The 22,225-nt window shown below is 39.7% G+C and overlaps 1 protein-coding gene across 1 annotated transcript in view; it reads right to left on the bottom strand.

Moving 5' to 3' along the window:
* LOC138320377 (scavenger receptor cysteine-rich domain-containing protein DMBT1-like) overlaps nt 1-22,225 on the bottom strand; it is a 34,318-nt gene extending 12,093 nt beyond the window's left edge. Inside the window, exons 1-25 of the mRNA XM_069263304.1 lie at nt 21,908-22,225; nt 20,908-21,055; nt 20,271-20,455; nt 14,128-14,284; nt 13,720-13,898; nt 13,247-13,406; nt 12,871-13,040; nt 12,206-12,362; nt 11,786-11,958; nt 10,838-10,991; nt 9,315-9,484; nt 8,852-9,014; nt 8,466-8,638; nt 7,972-8,122; nt 7,441-7,613; nt 6,235-6,382; nt 5,676-5,848; nt 4,981-5,137; nt 4,399-4,574; nt 3,874-4,030; nt 3,463-3,632; nt 2,795-2,957; nt 2,349-2,515; nt 512-668; nt 26-198 (exon numbers count right to left, since the gene is read on the bottom strand). Coding sequence (XP_069119405.1) covers nt 26-198; nt 512-668; nt 2,349-2,515; nt 2,795-2,957; nt 3,463-3,632; nt 3,874-4,030; nt 4,399-4,574; nt 4,981-5,137; nt 5,676-5,848; nt 6,235-6,382; nt 7,441-7,613; nt 7,972-8,122; nt 8,466-8,638; nt 8,852-9,014; nt 9,315-9,484; nt 10,838-10,991; nt 11,786-11,958; nt 12,206-12,362; nt 12,871-13,040; nt 13,247-13,406; nt 13,720-13,898; nt 14,128-14,284; nt 20,271-20,455; nt 20,908-21,055; nt 21,908-21,992 — 4,039 coding nt within the window. The 5' untranslated portion in view covers nt 21,993-22,225. The remainder of the gene's footprint in view (nt 1-25; nt 199-511; nt 669-2,348; nt 2,516-2,794; nt 2,958-3,462; nt 3,633-3,873; nt 4,031-4,398; nt 4,575-4,980; nt 5,138-5,675; nt 5,849-6,234; nt 6,383-7,440; nt 7,614-7,971; nt 8,123-8,465; nt 8,639-8,851; nt 9,015-9,314; nt 9,485-10,837; nt 10,992-11,785; nt 11,959-12,205; nt 12,363-12,870; nt 13,041-13,246; nt 13,407-13,719; nt 13,899-14,127; nt 14,285-20,270; nt 20,456-20,907; nt 21,056-21,907) is intronic.

The following is a 22,225-nucleotide window of genomic DNA, read 5'->3' as shown; positions in this document are numbered from 1 at the left end:
TGAATGCTGAGAAGCATGTCCTCACCTGGGCGACACCGGACACCAGCGTCCTCTGAATGGTCACAGTTATTAATAGACCATCCATTGAACTGACACTGCCCTAGGTTTCCCTCTGTACCCACACATCTGACGTCATCCATTAAGATTCGGCCAGTACCCGCACCATATTTGGATCTATTGAAGGCCATTGCTCCATCTCTGTTGCAAACAAAGGTCAGTGATGTACATGGAGATCATTAGTTTGGCAGTGGTTTGTTACCAGAGTCACTGGTTATACAATATTGACCGTTAAGTCAGTTTACCATTGACCATATTCCCAAACTCTTAATCAATACTTATCAAATGATACATGAATATCTTTCTGATAACTTTTAAGAATATGTTTATAAACCAGCTTTTGTTAATTTTTAATATAAATGCTCATTTTCGCTTGGATATTTTTACTCAAGTCATAGTCTTTTGTTTGATCCTTCGATAATATTTTCTGAAATTCCATATTGATGTTACTTACGTAGCGTATCCCAGCATCCTACACACGACCTGAGCGTCCGCGTTAGACCAATAGTCATCACACACTGTACCCCACTGGTTATTGTACTGGACCTCTACTCGGCCCTCCATGGCGGACGGGCCATTGGACAGTCTCACAGGCACATTCTGGCTGTGGCCTTCATACATATATAAAAGGTTTGACACATAGGAAAAGACAAGTGAATCTAGTGGAAGAGCTCGGCGAAGTGACGGATTTGAAATTATACAAGGACAAACCAGAAAGCATATTTGTTGAAAGAAACAAGAATAAAGCTTAAGTTCATGCAGGTGTTATATGGGTGGGTCACTATGTTTAAATCTCTGGGTGTTTATTTTGGCAGAAATAGCAAAGCATGTTCATGTTCAAAGTTGGAAAGAAAAAAGACTAATACAGACATTCTACTAGAATTGGGAAAAAAAGAAAACTCACTTTGCTTGTTAAATTTATCATCATACACAGATGATTAAGATAACTTTTCTTGTAAAGACAAGTGGAATTGATAGCAACACAATCACAACTCTAGCAAAAATGATATATCAATACATCTGGGATGGAAAACCCTATAAGACTAAGCTTAATGTTATGATTGGCGATCTTGAAATGAGTTGGCTTTATGTAAGAGATTAAGAATGTCATAATAATGTTTTAATCATGGATACGAACGTTAGAGATGATGCTAATTGAAAAACAAGCTCGTTTGGATTTTGATTTCTTTGAAGGAAATGATCCTTTATACAGTATGAACACTGGGTCCATTAACCTTTGGACACAATAGTATTGCATTACTGACCTTTGTTTGAATCTACTTATTGCAATGCATGGTATACAACATAGTCCGTTTCCAGCGTAAAATAAATGCTAGAGAAATCTAACAACAAGGGGTAATAGGAATATAACGTTCAATGGCAAAGCTTTATATTTTAGAAATTAATGTGATTTCGGCTTATTTTTTTTTTAAATGATATAATTAGAATGAACGGAAGTATCGATGAAAATCATATACCAGAAACATTAAAATGTAAAAGATATTGGATCGCGGAATGATCAACTATTATACGTGCCTTGCCTAGAGTTCACTTTGTGATTTCTCTGACAAATTTAAGCAACTATCATAGTAATGCTATCTTAATACAAAACAAAATTGATGTTATCTATAATTTTGTTATATGGAAAAATTAATAGATATTGGAGAAGAGAATTACAATTTAACTAATCTTTTTCATTTTGTCTCTAACATTATACTTGAACATGATGAAAAAATATGTCATTGGAAATTGGCCCATAACATCATCTCTTAATTAAAAAGATTAAAAAGTAAAAACGATTATATATGTAATAATGGATGACTACTATTCTTATTTTTTGAGTGGTGTTTTATCGATCCACTTTTGCAACATACAAAACAATCGGATACACCATTCATTTTAAAAAATGAAGTATTTAATTTTGGACTATATAAAAACATTTATAATGCTTATTATAATATAAACGATCTTTGATCGTTGATTGGTTTCGTAATTTACAAATGGTATCATCTACTTCGATCAATAACGTAAAACGTGGATATACTTCGATCATTTAAGTATGAACTAAATTTTTACCATAACAATGCACTATTAAATAAGTTTCCGTAAAATATCCAAGAATAAGTAGAAAATTATCTATAACATTTATTTGAATGTAGATGAGCCTGGTCAATTGTGTCGATAGCTAAATCTATGTGGCAAGAGTAAATACTACCAAGGGCGTAGATACATTCTAGGAAATATTCTCTTATCTGAGTGAATAAAAGCGGAATTTATATTAGTTAACGTACCATCGTTACAGTAAACCCCGGCGTCCTCCGAATGGTCACAATTGTTTTCTGCCCAGCCTTTAAACGTACAGTTCTGGATGTTGGTCTCGGTGCCGCTACACTCAACATCATCCATCCAGATAGGTCCACGCCCCGTACCGATATTTGTTAGTGCCCTCGCTCCAGTACTGAGAGAAGACGATCAATACATCAAATTTTAAGGTTTTTTCTGCTTGTTTACTAGTCAGTGTAATGATATAACAATTTGTCCTATATCATACTTTATAACTTATATATGATAAACATCCAAATAAAAACAAATAAATACTGATCTACTGTCAGTGTATCTTATCTTTTTATTATTGATCAATAGTATGTAAACGCACTTGTCATTTTATCTCGTTCGTTTATTCATTAATCATCAACCAACTCAGTTGTAAAATCAAACTGTTGATTTGAAGACTTACGTGCTATATCCAAGCATGCGACAGATAACCGTGGCGTCCCTGTTGTCCCAAGAATCATCACAGATCGATCCCCATACACCATTATACTGCACCTGGACGCGCCCTTGACTGTGGGACAGTCCCCCTACCAGTCTTACACGCACGTTAGGGTTTGGGTTTCTCGCTGAAATTATCATGAAAAGCGTTTATTTTCTTGTTCTACACAAGATCTTTTAGCATCCACGTTAAAATCACTGTGTATTGAAACCCTAAAATACGTTAGCACATAGAACATGTATAAACAAATCGTAACAAAGCGTTTCCTTTCTTGTTCTACACAAGATGATATAGTATCCATGTTAAAAGTATTATGTAATGAGACTCTGCAATATTCAACCTGCAGTATCATCTATAGCATAGTTATATTTGTAAACAGCCGTATCATCGCAATAAAATCACTTTGATATAGTTGCATCTTTATGACACTTTCAATCATAGACAGAAAAAGGTCGAAAAAAAGACAAATATTAAAATTCTGCGAAAACGAGGAGGAGAGTGGTGCAATGGCACATAGTTTACCGACGTTAAAAATTGCAAAAATCAATCAAACAACTTGAGAGTTTGGAAGGAGTGGTGGGAATTGATTTCTTTTAAACTTAAATTGTACTTATTGAATGTCATTAACTTACCTAGACACATTACTCCGGCGTCTTCTTGGTGAGAACAGTCATTAATTCCCCAGGGTTTTCTTTGACAATAGGCAAGACTTGTCTCATTCCCCACACAGTCGACGTCATCCACAAGAATCTGTCCCTGTCCTGCTCCATAGAATGCATTGGACACAGGAACCACTACCGACCTTAGAATGGAAAATAAAACACCTACGTACTGATGTTCAAAAGATACGGAACGTTTTTACTAAATGAGGTGACAGATATATTATTTTCTGTGATCTATTGATATGGTATTGTCTATGGTATTGATTATTGTTATACACAAAATAATTTATAATAATATATCTGACACATTCGAACATATGCGCTTAGAACGAATGATACGCAACATCTTTGAATTATATTTAATAGAGTTATTGTTCTCACGTTGGTTTTCCGAGCTGGTGACAGACCACGGTGGCCTCTGCTACTCCCCATCCATCGTCACAGATCGTACCCCACACCCCGTTATGTTGCACCTCCACCCGTCCAGTGTTTCCATTCGTGCCGTTCACCAGACGAACTGGAGCCTGCATGGACTGAGCTGCAACGTGCATATCAGCATTAACTTGGATAGAATTGATGTAGAGGAGAGGAGCGCCACCAAATGGTCATTCTAGCCAATTATTTATTCTAATCCAGTTAAATTGTAAGTTTCTTGAAACACTGTGTTTCTTAGAAATTGATGTGCCATATCTGCCAATCACATCGCAGCATTATTTTATGTTAGGATACGTTTGCTGCCAATGGAACTGCTCGATACAAACAAAGTTGAATTATCACAATTTAGGATTTTATAAAAAAAATGCAACTAATTAAGATAATATCCGAGAGGAAATGAAACACTGAGTTTAGATGGATTTATATGCCATTCATAGGTGTTTCATGTTATGTGTGACAACATTGCTTTACCTGTCTCGCAGATAATGCCTATATCTTCAGTGTGTTCACAGTCATTGGTGCCGAATGGACTTCGCTGACAGTCAGCGATGGAGGTCTCGGTTCCCGAACACTTAACATCGTCCATCCAGATAGGACCTGGGTTAGAGACGTTGTATCGGATACCGGGTACAGCTCGAGCATTCACACTGGCAACAGGAAGTCCCCAAATACAGGTTATGATTATAATATGAACGGTACTTGAATGGTGCTCAACACCGTTACGCTCTCAGGAAACACTATAATATCATTATTAGAACAATTTATTTCATGCTATTCTTAATATCATAATACAGCATTCAGATTTAATTTTCATTACCACAAGTAACTCCGCTTCAGTTATACCATTAGTAAGAAGACGTTCTGAAATAATGTCATTGTAACATGGCCGAATAAACCTTACAAGTGTACTAATTTTATGTAAAATAACGAAGAATTCTTATCCATATGTAATCAACTCCTATTAAAGAAAATAATATTGACATTACAAGATATCTAGTTAAGAAGAAATATGCGAGCAACCCCTTTTGTATCGAGTCAGTAATTTTCACTTACACATTGATATGGAGCATCCTGCAGACCACAGCAGCAGCCGAGTCGTTAAAGCTGTCGTCACATACAGACCCCCACTGGTGATTATAATTCACCTGTAGTCGTCCCTCGTTCCTATTTGGCCCTCCTGATAGTCGCACCTGAATGTTGGTCTGCGCATCTGTAACACATGATAACGCTGCTCTGTAAAACATCACTAAGCGACCACCCCTGAATAATGACAACTTTCTTAGCGTCCATAATGGCTGATATATACCTACTTCTGCCTGTGTATCACGACCATCTGGCTATGGTTTTCATGTATACATAGTAGTGAAACTTAATCGCTGTATTCAGTTATAGGTGAATTAATGTTGACTGTGAATCGCGAAACATTAATGGTCGCAAAAGAGTTGTCACTGGCGTCAGCACGAAATCGACGTAAAATTTGATTAATCTATACTTGGTGCCAGATCTGTTTACATATAGCTTCATTTATAAATTAGTAGGTGACAGGAATGTAAAGCTTGAAGAGGTTCTTCGGTATGTTAAAGTCAACAAAATATACATCTAATCTCGTGTAAGTGCAGGCCAAATACGCACCTAATATCTGTCTTGTTCCAGATAAGTAATATGTATCCACCATCTTGGAAAACAAGAAACTAGAAAGGATTCTTCTCTTTGGATAAATTATAGGATCTTTGTAGTTAAGTACTTACAATTGGTACATATCACCCCTACATCCTCAGAGTGGTCACAGTCATTGGTTCCGATTGGGTTTGCATCACAGCTCAGAATGTCCGACTCGTTGCCATAACAATTCACTTCGTCAAGATAAATAGGCCCATACCCCAGTCCGAATCCTGCGGCTGACACTACTACAGCGTTAGCTCTGAAATGTCATCATTTTTGTGAAATAAATATTACTCAAACTAATTAGAAAATATCAATAATACGTGAATGTAGCGTTCAAACTGATACATGTAGATATAACCAACATTGTCTCACAGCCTTATCCCGCCGTAGATAAATAACAAGCTATAACTAAGCGAGTATTTCCGAGTTCGTGTAGCCGGAAAACATTCTTTATCAGTATATTCGCCGAGATTTGTATTCAACTGTTGCAAAAATAAGACGCAGATTCTTTATCAAAAATGTCAAATAATGTATATATGAGATCAACCGCCAAACAAACTTCTTGCTTGTTTACATGATATTTGTTCTGATTGCTTAGATCCCCTGACTTATTATAAATGTAATCCATCCTTCCATACTTACGAAGGTTTATGTAACATGTGGCAGATAACTTTAGCAGCGTTCCCATCAAAGCTGTCATCACATATGGTTCCCCACTGACCCCCTATCTGTATCTCCACTCGTCCTTGGTTACGGTTTCGGCCATTTACTAAACGTACGGGTGATCTTCCTTTTAAAGAAACATCAATTTTACCATAACCGTATTGATCTCATAGATATAACCTTGAAGGACGAATATTCGTCAGAGTAATCAAATCTTCCTTATATCAACCAACCAGAAAGAAATAAAATGTACCAATTTTATCAACACAAATATATAATATTTTGTCTTACTTGTACAACATGTTGTCTATCAATTCGTTATTTATCTATCGCGATACGGAAGATTTCTACCCTCCAGTCGCTGGGTGATGGCCGACACGATAGCGACCTATTTTCGTCAGGGAGCTGTTTGGTTTATTACGGAAATTGAGGTAATTCCAAATAAATGTTGAGCAGCAGGCGCTTGTGAGATCGTGTTTAAGCTGAAAATTTCTTGTTGTTACATCGATTTTAAGTCTTTAAACCTCTTGGTCATGGAAAGTGGAGAACATATCTGTTTACATAGAATAACGGTATGTTTTCAAAAGTACCACACCAAAAATTTCGGGTAAGTTGAATCGCCAAAATAATTTGTAATAACCCAAAATCTGGGCTATGAATCACATGATCAGACACGTAACTTCCGGTACGTTCTTGACATACTGCTGATCAGTGCACGTGGACAGTCAAACGCTGACGGTAGGGTTATAAAGTTTCATTTTAAATGGACTTAAGAAAATACCTTCATTTTGGAGTATATTGTACATCGTTTTTATAAAATCACTTGATTATATCACACAATCTTTTTTAAGCATGGCAAATCTTCCTTGATCAAATCTGCTTTGGCAGACGACACTCTTTATGAAATCACGCGATATTTCATGGGATATAAGCAAAATTGTAAACATGACAAAAACAGGTCTCTGACGAATATGGGGCACTTGACCATACTTATGTATAATCAAATATTAAAACGCAAGACTGATCAATAGATTTAAAACTATATACTCAAGTCCTACATTGCATTTTAAGTCTTTGACAATCGAGAAATCGTAAAACTGTTATACAGAATTCGGATTTACGACAATGAGCTAAACGGAATCACCAAATTGATGTACCTTTACACTAATGAAGACATTGACTCACCTGAGTTACAGACAACACCGACATCCTCGCTGTGATCACAGTTATTCTCGTACCAGCCTTTGTTACGACACTGGAGAATGTTGTTTTCATTTCCTGTGCATCCTAAATCGTCAAGCATTATGGGACCAGTTCCCTGTCCGAAATGGGCATTTGAAAACGCTAAAGCGTGGTCGCTGAAATAGTCATATATATTGTACGATAATATACCATTTGTAGCTTATATTCGATATTTTGTTTATTCCTGTAAGTTTATAACTAACATGCTAAACGATATGAACAGTACGTGCTTTATTATACAGATATCAATGTCGACAGATCAGTACTTTTAACAGTATAACACCTCAGTATTGCATTATGCAAAAGTGAATTCTAAATGTTAACACACGCTTGGAAACAGAGCTAAATATCGTGTTGATTAAAGAACTGTACAATATTTTTGTGTTGCATATTCTTTAGTGAATATATCTCTTAATGTATGAGAAATTTCTTGCACAGAGTTATATAAAATATGGTATAGCACTGTGATATTACCGTCTAAAACCGAGCATATGACAGACAACACTAGCGGCTGCGCTATCGAAAGAATCATCACAAATTGTGCCCCAGGTGTTGTTATGGAACACCTCGACTCTTCCCTGGGATGTTGAGGAACCATTCGTCAGTCGTACCCTCAGTCTCTCTACTGTAACGTTAATCATGTATGCGATAATAATGATTTACCCCTGTCCCTATTTGTTTACTATCTATATTACGTTACTCAATCAATTTTATCATCTGTCATTTTTTTGTTTTCAAATATTTGTCAAAAAGATAACATTTGTCTGCTCATTAAAGCCGTCAGTTGAAACTCCGAATCAAATTTGTTTCTTTTATAAGATGCAACCACTATATAATAGAAAGGTAATTTGAATTCCGCCCTTCATATTTCTTAAGTTCTTAAATTCCTAATAAAATCCTCTATATTAGATTTGCAACAACAGTTCTTTTTTCTGAATCAGAACCAGTATATGAGGCAAATAACTCACACTGGCCGCAGACCACTCCCACATCCTCAGTATGGTCACAGTTGGTATTACCCCACGGCCGATGACGACAGTAGGCTAGGTTGGTCTCGTTACCATGACAGACGACGTTATCCAGCCATATCCGTCCTGACCCACTCCCAAAGAATCCGCGGGGTCGGGCTTGTGCTCCACGCCTAGGGACAATATACACATAATATATAACCGAGACTTTATCTGCTGAACAAGACAACTACATTAAAACACTACTATTATGAAGAGTTCTGAAACAGACCTGAACAACAAACTTTCTTTAATTTTATCTATGACAACCATGAACTCAAAATCGTAATTCTTAGTGGCGGATACGTATGATAATTTTTTTCTAAATGTTTAAATAAGTGTCATACCATGGAAGTTTTAACATTTTACAAACAACACTGGCGGCTACATTGTCGAAGTAATCGTCACAGACAGTTCCCCATGTACCGGAATGGAACACCTCTAGGCGTCCCTCCTGGTTGTTAGCCCCACCAACAAGGCGGAGTGTGGTGTTTGCAGAAGGATTTCCCGCTGGAACAAACAACATTGGTATTACATTTCTTTTTATCATATACCGTGCTGCTGTGGATTAAGTTGGTAATTAACGTTTACATTTGAAGAAATGAATTGATATCTTTTAAGATGTATGTCAGAATACATAACTGAAACTGGCAGATTTGTATGAATTTTCTTCCATGATTAATGCGTTGGTGAGACACAATGCTTTTTATTGCTGATATGTTTTGGCGGAAATTTTTATTCTACCTAAAGAAGAAGTACATGGGCCTCTTTATTTATTAATATATTATGACATTAAAGACATTAATTTACATGCACAGATGACGGACACATCCTCGGTATGGTCACAGTTGTTATGGCCCCAGCCTCTGTGTCCACATAACGCCAGGTTAGGCTCAGTGCCAGAACACTGCATATCGTCCAAGAATATAGGTCCAGTTCCGCGTCCGAAAAAGGCGTTTCCTTTGGCTCGTGCACCCGTTCTACAAAAAAATAAAAATGTTGTCAGCTTTTCTTCATAAAAGACATTAAGTAGCATTAACTCCATAATCAAGTCTAACTACGGTCGCTACATACCTATATTAGCGATCTCGCTAGAGTTACAGCATTAATTATAATGTTGGTTCGATGATCTCAATAATTAGTCTTTTCGTTACTTACAATTAACGCAATATGATCAATGAAACCAACACATATAATTGCCACAAACCTAAAGTTAATTAGTTCATTATCTTATGATGAGTATGACATAACATATACACATGGTATTTAGTAAAAGTTATTTTATAGGGAATAACCAACTAAATGAAAAGACCTTCCAAATGGCCCCTGTGTATACAAGATTGAGCCCAAGATAGAATTTTAACCCGGCCGCTGATTGGCTGGCTAATTATGAATTTCAAAAGTAAAAATGTTTTCTGACAGGTAATTATTCCTAAATAACCATGATATGAATTTGGAAATTCATATTGAGATTTAGGTTCAAAATATCAATTTTGATAATAAATAGGTAAAAATATTAGAATTTCAGGATTTTTTAGTGCAAAATGCGCCTGATTTCAATTAAGCTACCCCGGTTGGAGTTGGAGTAGAAGGACCCAAACTTTTTTTCTATTTAGTGTTATATGAGAACCTAGACTTTGATTATAGAACACAACAGCTAACTAATATTCCTTTGTATTAATAATACAGTACAAGACTTTAACAAAGTTTAACACTGTGGTCTATGTAAAATTATTTAGTTGGTTGCTCTCTTAATAGTACTTCGCGTTGTATTTTACATTTCCTAAACACCCTCCCATTCCTATCCCCTCGGAGGGATGTCGCCCTGTGGTCTACATTCTGGAGTCTCTCTCTCATCTCCGTAAATTCACAGTAAACACCAACTCCACTCCGCCCCTTTGTACATACATGTATCTAAATTCTAACATCCACCACACCCTTTCCATGTTGGTGCGGTATCATGTTCCCTCTCCCCCAACTGACAGTCTGGCCTCACACTGACCACCCCAATCACTGCTATCATCTACGGGCTGTCAGATCGCTGGCTAGAGGCTACAGAACCTTAAACTACCGACCACAACAGATACTATGCCCGTCATCTCTAGTGTTCCATCTGAAATGCATTTTGGCTAAACCATCGTACTTTAAGCTCATCATTTGAATGATCTTAGATTCCCTTACACGTCACTAATTATCTGCCCATTTTGTTACATGTAATAATGTTTGTTTGACTTCTTTCAAATCCTACATTATCCTTTCTATGTCAACTGTTCAGAAACAAAATGAAAATTTTAGCAGACATAATAAAAAGGTATAACGAAGGAAACACTGACCCAGAGTAATGGAGTTGTTTACAGACCACCTGGGCCTCATGGACACCGAATGAATCGTCACACACAGTCCCCCAAATGTTGTTATAGAAGACCTCCAGGCGACCTTCAAAGTTACCATTTCCACCAACTAGTCGAATAGGTGTATTCGCATTTTCTGTAATAGAAATAATCAAAATGCAATAATAAGATAAAATTGAAAGTTTATATAGAAGATATTTTGATCTTGCTATATAAAACTAAAAGATGCTCCACCGCTGACAAATGGTATTTTTTTCACTATCAAAAACAGGAGCAGACGATTTAGTATTTTTCTTCAGTTACAAATGTAACTTACTTTACACCATTACCACCAATGAAATGTTTGAGCTTCTAATTTTACTTCAAGTTGAAAATGCAAAAAATAATTAACTGCATCCCGAAAAAAATCCGTGGCACTATATCCTATATGGAATGAAGTACTGATTGTGCATGCACCAAAGGCAAAACAAATTATCTTATATTATTTTTTGTGTTAATTAGATATATATATACAAGATTGAACACCAATTATTGTTCTACTGATGAATGCCATTTATGCTCTGTCGGCGGTGGAGCATCTTTAAACTGTTTAAATACAGTATATTATGTCTCACAAATTCTTGCAAGTCGTACTTTTAACTCAGAGTATTCACATTATATTTGTAATCTTATTTTTAATTTATATCTTTCAAAAACAACTATAAATGTTAACACACCACACTTAAAGAATGTAAATAGCACGTGTTTTATATTTAAGCAAAGAACTGTGTATTACAATGAATTGGGAAGGAGCTAGGTATGCAAATACGAAAGTTTCCCAAAATAACAAACATTGTCATACCTCACATCCGTTAGGTTATATGAGGTTGATTAGACATAAAACAAGAACATAGATCAAGTCGTCGGTGACAAGTTTAGAAGAAGAGTTACCTCTCTGACAAATAACTCCAGCATCTTCGGAATGGCCACAGTTGTTTTGATTCCATGGAGAGTGTTGACATCGCGCCAGATTTGTCTCTGTCCCTACACATACCACATCGTCAAGGATGATCTGTCCTGTCCCCGCCCCAAAGCCACCTTTAGAAATCGCGGTGGCGCCGGAACTGGAAATACCATACATATTAGAAATGGTTTTAGTGTTCCTTTTAATCATTAAACTCGTGCAACTCAAAAACGCAACACGTGGAAATCAAAGTAACAAAAGAAATGTGTATACAAATATTTAAACACCCTGATGTATGTGATGAAATAATACTAGCATGTGATCCGTTTTCTTCTACTGGTAATACTGTTTGCCTTAAAATGACTTCAATAGTAGAGACGTTTAGTATGTTGGCATAGAATACATACAATGGTAGATTCAGCATACGGCATGCGACTGCAGCATCAGCATTGCTCCAGGAATCGTCACAGACAGTACCCCACACACTATTGTAGTTGATCTCTATACGGCCGGAGTAACTGTTCTGACCACCAACCAAACGAGCCTGAAGTCTAGGCACATTGGCTATAACGAAAAACAAATGTCTTAACTATCTTGTATTATCTTATTTTTATCACGGTCAATACGTAATCTAAACACTTTATCATTGAAATTCACGTATATAACTTTTCTTAACTTGACAATTTAGGTGTCGTCACTCGAACCCTCACTTCCATACCTAATCACTGTACTTCATTAACACGAGACTATCATCTTACGTACCCGGGTTACATGAAACTATCACTTTACTTGCCTGGGTTACATAAGACTGTCACTGTTCTTACCCGGGCTACATGAGACTATCACTTTACTAACCCGGGTTACACGAGATTATCATTTTACTTACCCTGGTTACACGAGATTATCATTTTACTTACCCTGGTTACACAAGATTATCATTTTACTTACCCTGGTTACACGAGATTATCATTTTAGTTACCCTGGTTACACGAGATTATCATTTTACTTACCCTGGTTACACGAGATTATCACTTTACTAACCCGGGTTACACGAGATTATCATTTTACTTACCCGGGTTACATGAGACCGCGACATCTTCACTATGATCACAGTTGTTCACACCCCACGGCTTGTGTACACAGCTGACAAGGTTAGATTCTCTTCCCTGACATTCCATGTCGTCTAACCAGATAGGACCACGCCCACCTCCGAATGTTCTTCCTCTTAACACCGTACCCCCACTGTAATAAACGTTATACGTCACCAATCGTTACTGATCAGGTTGATGAAATAATGATATAATCATAAGTATTTCGTGAATAGGTAATAAATTTTATTTTTTCTCAATTTCGTCGTGGCTGTACTATGTAGCTAAATATGATTTAATTAAAGCCGTCAAAATACGACAGATGTTATTTTGATAAACAATAAGGATAAAGAGTCATACTTGAGGAAACCCAGCATACGACACGTGACATTGGCCTCTCTGGCATCAAAAGAATCGTCACAAACGGAGCCCCATCTGTTAAAGGCCTGGATTTCCACACGTCCCTGGTACTGGCTCGTGCCACCACGTAGACGTACATGTACATTAGCCGATGACGGCTCTGCAATAAATATTATTTTTAGTACCAAATTTCACTAAATGAACGACAGAACTACGAAAAATGAAAATAACTATAACAATAGTCGTGTCAACATTAGGAATTTTAAGTAAACTCGGCACTGAACCCGCATTTCATATCTATCATTTTATATATAGGTATTCAGCCAAATTAAAACAACTTTGTCATACGGTAATATCTATTCAAATATATGTCAAGTTTGTGTTATTAGAATGTAACTTGAGTTCTTGTCTATTAGACGAATTTGAAATCCGAAAATAAAAGATAATCGATAATCTAGTAATAAATTACATACGAGGTCCTTGATAACATATAACGCCAACATCCTCGTTATGGCCACAGTTGCTCTGGCCCCAGGTTTTATGGTCGCACGCGCCCAAGCCAGGCTCTGTACCGGTACATCTGACGTCATCCAGCAAGATCGGTAGAGTACCGTTACCGAAAAATCCATTGCCAATAGGTATAGCGTTCGTTCTGTGGAATATCACAGATGGCATAAATAATAATTCTACACAGTCCTCACATTGTGCTTTCAAACAATATTCTCATTTAGTTGATAATGTCACGGACAAAAGAAAAAAATCGAATGGTTCGGAAAATGTTGAGAAACGATGGTAAATGCTACTATGAATTAACCACATATATTTTTTAACTTGAATATGCGTTGTATGGGTATTTGTGACTAAAGGATAACAGTGCTTACGTTTGTATACCGAGTGAAGTACAGACGACTTGAGCAGCATGATCATCGAATTCGTCGTCACATACCGTGCCCCAACTGTTGTTGTAAAACACCTCTAATCGGCCTTCTCTGCTGTTAGTACCGTCCCTCAGTCGTAACTGAACGTTAGCATCAAGGGCTGCAATAGATAGTGTTATAGAAATGGTAGGAATATCTCAGGTAAACTAAATATAACAACATCAAAAGGAGCGATATTCATAGGTATCACAAACCGAAACATTTCAAATAAACAAAAGTATATTAAACAATTTCTGTGAGGAATGCCTAACCACTTGTTTATACTGGGTAATTGATTGTGGACATTTTAAAATAGAATAGACAAATTTGCATTGATAAAATAAGTTGTAAAACTCAAAATAATTGGATTCAATTTAAACGAATCTAGTAGTCTAATTTCTTTAAATCATGTAAAAGTTTTAAGATTAATATATCCCTACAACTCAAACAACAAATTGACTAAATGATAACTTTGTTACGAAAGAGTCTAGTAATATTATAATATAAAAGTTTAAATGTACTACAAACGATTATTTTGTATCATATCAAATAGACTCGAGTTTCAAGGTCTACATTGTTGCAGAATTATTATAAAAAATCCAATAAAAACACTATTGGATATAAGTTGCGATATAATCCAATTCGCATCTCTGATTACAAAGCACAGGTAATATTTGCTTCTGATGCATTATTTGCTGAAGCCATGATACAAGCAAAAGGACAAAAACGAAATAGGGATAATTAAATGACCAGGCTTCTTTGAATGGTAAAATAATAATGAATGCAAAGCGAGAAAAGCATTTAACAGAGAATGCCGTATGGTATTTTTGACTTGACTTATTATTTGGCAGATTGCGCTTAAGATAACCATACTGCAGAGGAAATGTTAATTTAATGCTATAAAAATCATTTTATTGAGTCACAGTTCCATGGATGTATCTACACGTTTGAATTGGTGTTTGAAGTCACGCATTGTATGACACAACGTGAAATAACAGTATAATATCGCATCTCTAGAATACATCAAAACGTTCAAGTACACAATCTGGTTATAAGCAATTTAAAGTAATTAGGATATGATTATATAACCCAGTAGTAAAAATACATACCACCATCGAGAGCTACAAGCATACCATGAAATATGACTAGCATTTATAAGAAAGTCTTATGACATGTTATCATATTAATTAAACACACATCATCACTAAAATATACCTTAGTGTGCAAGTAATGTTATACTAAAACATTTAAAGATGCTCCACCGCTGAGAAATGACTTTTTCTTCTCTAACAGGAACAGGAACAGACGAATTAGTATTTTTCTTCAGTTAAAAAAGTTACTTATTTTATATCATTCCCACCATTGAATACAGAAGCTGAATGTATGATATTGTTTGATCCGACAAACACCAGAAGATACAATACTACAAGTTCTACTACCCATCAGCGTTACAGTCTAACCCCACGTCCTCTGACACAAGTTCTACTACCCAACAGCGTTACAGTCTACCCCCACGTCCTCTGACACAAGTTCTACTACCCACCAGCGTTACAGTCTACCCCCACGTCCTCTGACACAAGTTCTACTACCCACCAGCGTTACAGTCTACACCCAAGTCCCCTGACACAAGTTCTACTACCCACCAGCGTTACAGTCTACTCCCACATCCTCTGACACAAGTTCTACTACCCACCAGCGTTACAGTCTACTCCCACGTCCTCTGACACAAGTTCTACTACCCACCAGCGTTACAGTCTACCCCCACGTCCTCTGACACAAGGTCTACTACCCACCAGCGTTACAGTCTACCCCCACGTCCTCTGACACAAGTTCTACTACCCACCAGCGTTACAGTCTACCCCCCACGTCCTCTGACACAAGTTCTACTACCCACCAGCGTTACAGTCTACCCCCAGGTCCTCTGACACAAGTTCTACTACCCACCAGCGTTACAGTCTACCCCCACGTCCTCTGACACAAGTTCTACTACCCACCAGCGTTACAGTCTACCCCCACGTCCTCTGACACAAGTTCTACTACCCACCAGCGTTACAGTCTACCCCCAGGTCCTCTGACACAAATTCTACTACCCACCAGCGTTACAGTCTACCCCCACGTCCTCTGACACAAATTCTACTACCCACCAGCGTTACAGTCTACCCCCAGGTCCTCTGACACAAGTTCTACTACCCACCAGCGTTACAGTCTACCCCCACGTCCTCTGACACAAGGTCTACTACCCACCAGCGTTACAGTCTACCCCCCCCCCGTCCTCTGACACAAGTTCTACTACCCACCCACCAGCGTTACAGTCTACCCCCACGTCCTCTGACACAAGTTCTACTACCCACCAGCGTTACAGTCTACCCCCAGGTCCTCTGACACAAGTTCTACTACCCACCAGCGTTACAGTCTACTCCCACATCCTCTGACACAAGTTCTACTACCCACCAGCGTTACAGTCTACTCCCACGTCCTCTGACACAAGTTCTACTACCCACCAGCGTTACAGTCTACCCCCACGTCCTCTGACACAAGTTCTACTACCCACCAGCGTTACAGTCTACCCCCACGTCCTCTGACACAAGTTCTACTACCCACCAGCGTTACAGTCTACCCCCACGTCCTCTGACACAAGTTCTACTACCCACCAGCGTTACAGTCTACCCCCAGGTCCTCTGACACAAGTTCTACTACCCACCAGCGTTACAGTCTACCCCCACATCCTCTGACACAAGTTCTACTACCCACCAGCGTTACAGTCTACCCCTACGTCCTCTGACACAAGTTCTACTACCCACCAGCGTTACAGTCTACCCCCACGTCCTCTGACACAAATTCTACTACCCACCAGCGTTACAGTCTACCCCCACGTCCTCTGACACAAATTCTACTACCCACCAGCGTTACAGTCTACCCCCACGTCCTCTGACACAAGTTCTACTACCCACCAGCGTTACAGTCTACTCCCACGTCCTCTGACACAAGTTCTACTACCCACCAGCGTTACAGTCTAACCCCACGTCCTCTGACACAAGTTCTACTACCCACCAGCGTTTCAGTCTACCCCTACGTCCTCTGACACAAGTTCTACTTCCCACCAGCGTTACAGTCTACCCCCAGGTCCTCTGACACAAGTTCTACTTCCCACCAGCGTTACAGTCTACCCCCAGGTCCTCTGACACAAGTTCTACTACCCACCAGCGTTACAGTCTACCCCCACGTCCTCTGACACAAGTTCTACTACCCACCAGCGTTACAGTCTACCCCCAGGTCCTCTGACACAAGTTCTACTACCCACCAGCGTTACAGTCTACCCCCACGTCCTCTGACACAAATTCTACTACCCACCAGCGTTACAGTCTACCCCCAGGTCCTCTGACACAAGTTCTACTACCCACCAGCGTTACAGTCTACTCCCACATCCTCTGACACAAGTTCTACTACCCACCAGCGTTACAGTCTACTCCCACGTTCTCTGACACAAGTTCTACTACCCACTAGCGTTACAGTCTACCCCCACGTCCTCTGACACAAGTTATACTACCCACCAGCGTTACAGTCTACCCCCACGTCCTCTGACACAAGTTCTACTACTCCCACCAGCGTTACAGTCTACCCCCACGTCCTCTGACACAAGTTCTACTACCCACCAGCGTTACAGTCTACCCCCAGGTCCTCTGACACAAGTTCTACTACCCACCAGCGTTACAGTCTACTCCCCACATCCTCTGACACAAGTTCTACTACCCACCAGCGTTACAGTCTACCCCCACGTCCTCTGACACAAGTTCTACTACCCACCAGCGTTACAGTCTACCCCCACGTCCTCTGACACAAGTTCTACTACCCACCAGCGTTACAGTCTACCCCCATGTCCTCTGACACAAGTTCTACTACCCACCAGCGTTACAGTCTACCCCCAGGTCCTCTGACACAAGTTCTACTACCCACCAGCGTTACAGTCTACCCCCACGTCCTCTGACACAAGTTCTACTACCCAACAGCGTTACAGTCTACCCCCACGTCCTCTGACACAAGTTCTACTACCCACCAGCGTTACAGTCTACCCCCACGTCCTCTGACACACATTCTACTACCCACCAGCGTTACAGTCTACCCCCACGTCCTCTGACACAAATTCTACTACCCACCAGCGTTACAGTCTACCCCCAGGTCCTCTCTGACACAAGTTCTACTACCCACCAGCGTTACAGTCTACTCCCACGTCCTCTGACACAAGTTCTACTACCCACCAGCGTTACAATCTAACCCCACTTCCTCTGACACAAGTTCTACTACCCACCAGCGTTTCAGTCTACCCCTACGTCCTCTGACACAAGTTCTACTTCCCACCAGCGTTACAGTCTACCCCCACGTCCTCTGACACAAGTTCTACTACCCACCAGCGTTACAGTCTACCCCCCACGTCCTCTGACACAAGTTCTACTACCCACCAGCGTTACAGTCTACTCCCACGTCCTCTGACACAAGTTCTACTACCCACCAGCGTTACAGTCTACCCCACGTCCTCTGACACAAGTTCTACTACCCACCAGCGTTACAGTCTACCCCCAGGTCCTCTGACACAAGTTCTACTTCCCACCAGCGTTACAGTCTACCCCCAGGTCCTCTGACACAAGTTCTACTTCCCACCAGCGTTACAGTCTACCCCCAGCCTCTGACACAAGTTCTACTTCCCACCAGCGTTACAGTCTACCCCCAGGTCCTCTGACACAAGTTCTACTACCCACCAGCGTTACAGTCTACCCCCAGGTCCTCTGACACAAGTTCTACTACCCACCAGCGTTACAGTCTACCCCCACATCCTCTGACACAAAGTTCTACTACCCACCAGCGTTACAGTCTACCCCCACGTCCTCTGACACAAGTTCTACTACCCACCAGCGTTACAGTCTACTCCCACGTCCTCTGACACAAGTTCTACTACCCACCAGCGTTACAGTCCACCCCTACGTCCTCTGACACAAGTTCTACTACCCACCAGCGTTACAGTCTACCCCCACGTCCTCTGACACAAGTTCTACTACCCACCAGCGTTACAGTCTACCCCCAGGTCCTCTGACACAAGTTCTACTTCCCACCAGCGTTACAGTCTACCCCCAGGTCCTCTGACACAAGTTCTACTTCCCACCAGCGTTACAGTCTACCCCCAGGTCCTCTGACACAAGTTCTACTACCCACCAGCGTTACAGTCTACCCCCACGTCCTCTGACACAAGTTCTACTACCCACCAGCGTTACAGTCTACCCCCACGTCCTCTGACACAAGTTCTACTACCCACCAGCGTTACAGTCTACCCCCACATCCTCTGACACAAGTTCTACTACCCATCAGCGTTACAGTCTACCCCCACATCCTCTGACACAAGTTCTACTTCCCACCAGCGTTACAGTCTACCCCCACGTCCTCTGACACAAGTTCTACTACCCACCAGCGTTACAGTCTACCCCCACATCCTCTGACACAAGTTCTACTACCCACCAGCGTTACAGTCTACCCCCACATCCTCTGACACAAGTTCTACTACCCACCAGCGTTACAGTCTACCCCCCAGGTCCTCTGACACAAGTTCTACTACCCACCAGCGTTACAGTCTACCCCCACATCCTCTGACACAAGTTCTACTACCCACCAGCGTTACAGTCTACCCCCACGTCCTCTGACACAAGTTCTACTACCCACCAGCGTTACAGTCTACCCCCACGTCCTCTGACACAAGTTTCTACTACCCACCAGCGTTACAGTCTACCCCCACATCCTCTGACACAAGTTCTACTACCCACCAGCGTTACAGTCTACCCCCACGTCCTCTGACACAAGTTCTACTACCCACCAGCGTTACAGTCTACCCCCAGGTCCTCTGACACAAGTTCTACTACCCACCAGCGTTACAGTCTACCCCCAGGTCCTCTGACACAAGTTCTACTACCCACCAGCGTTACAGTCTACCCCCACGTCCTCTGACACAAGTTCTACTACCCACCAGCGTTACAGTCTACCCCCAGGTCCTCTGACACAAGTTCTACTACCCACCAGCGTTACAGTCTACCCCCACGTCCTCTGACACAAGTTCTACTACCCACCAGCGTTACAGTCTACCCCCACGTCCTCTGAGTGCCGGCAGTTCTGTTGTCCCCAAGGCTTTAGGCGGCAGTTTGATAAAGTAGATTCTTGTCCCGTACTACAAGTGACGTCGTCCAACCAGATTGGCATGGATGAACTTCCCTGGCCAAAGAAGGCGTTCGAACGAGCCAGGATATAGTTTGCCCTGAAAAATGTATATCTTATTTTTAAAATCATATACTCAAAAAGGAGAACATAAAGTTCGAATAGATTAATCCCAGTAATACATTTATATTCTTGTTTCTTTCAAAGGCTTTATATTATGTGATGATATGGCTTTGGGTTTCAATTTTGGCACGGCTATTCATGTTTGAATGTACTATGCAATTTTTTATTTGATCAATTTAGCTACAAAAGTTCTAGGGAAGGCAGATTTGTTTTGACATTTTTTTTTCATTGTCAAACTATATTCCGGAATAGCCAGGTTTACTATACTATGCATTATGGAAACCAGATTTCAAAAGGACTAGTTTTGACAAGTAATACTGTACTTACAGATAACTTAGAAGATAGTTTAGAATAAAAAAAATCGTAATAAACGTGTTCAGTAAAAATGACACAATCAGAATGCTGACGAGGTGGAATGTGAAGACTTACGAATTATATAGACCCAGCATACGACACACGACTTTAGCAGCCTTGTTATCAAAGCTATCGTCACACACTGTACCCCATGTGTTGTTATGGTACACCTCGACCCGTCCCTGTGACGCTCTCTTACCCCCTTGTAACCGGATCTGGAATGCTAAAACACAGGACATGGCGTTCAACCAAAACAGTGTGAAGAGAGATGAATGTATAACGTAAACGCAGAATCTACACACAAATTAACACACTTCTATGTATTAACAGAAGGACATGATCAGAGTCAACATTTCAACAATGTAAAAATGTACCAGATGAAGATTAGCATTCTTTGTAAGGGCAAAATTAAAGAAAAAAGATATTTGATTTACGCGGTCCACAACATTTATTAATATATTGATAAAAATCAATAGGTTTTATGTTAATGAGAAACCAGGGATATAACGAAACCAAAACTAAAGAAGAATTACTTTCATGTTAAAACCAACTTTTCAGGAGAGGGGATTGTTTAACTTTACAATCGTTTTATATAACCAAATTCGAATACAAATTCCAAACAAAATATAAACTCCGCAAATGATTTCTACCGTGTCATCAAAAACTGACCATCAAAAGTGATAGCTACTTAAAGAGAATCAATGTATCCAATTCAAAGTGATACTTGATGAAGGTGGCAATTTTGCTTGTTTTATTTCCGATACTTATTGAAATAAAAAATGAACACTACCTCTGTATGTAATACAATCTGATTATTACTTCAATTCTTTTACATGGTCTTCATCCGGTTTAAAGTAAGCTTGTATTGTACTTTCATTTTGTAACTAGGAATAACATCAATTACTGTGATTGATTGCATCAAAATTACATATATTTAAATCATTTTAACACATTTATGAAACAATACATCTACACAGTAGTGGTGCTAAAGTAGGCCTAAAACTGGGCGACATTTGACATGGAACCGTTCAGTACTCCACAGTGGATTTCTATTTTTGTACAGAATTGAACTTACCAGTTGAGATTTGTAGGCATGTTGTAGACACTATTATTACAAAAACACATATATTTAAAGTTGTAGCACTTTTCCGTATCACCATTTTGAAAACTGTCTATATATTTCCTCTGACGAAGAATGTTCAAATGTGACCAAAATGGTCTTGCTCCCAGAATGTTCACTCGCTATGTAGACCAGGCCTGCTGGAGATTCAGATGCCAAATCAGATCTGAAATACCGTCATTAATGGTCCGTCCTGATGTTAAAAGGCCCGAACCACTTTCGCAATGAGTCTGGCGTGTACCTTGTGACGGTAACTCCCCCTACACATTATCT

Source organism: Argopecten irradians, chromosome 4, assembly GCF_041381155.1.
Source record: "Argopecten irradians isolate NY chromosome 4, Ai_NY, whole genome shotgun sequence".
NCBI lineage: Eukaryota > Metazoa > Mollusca > Bivalvia > Pectinida > Pectinidae > Argopecten > Argopecten irradians.
The sequence above is the reverse complement of the archived record's forward strand: the minus strand, read 5'-3'. Positions and strand labels throughout refer to the sequence as shown.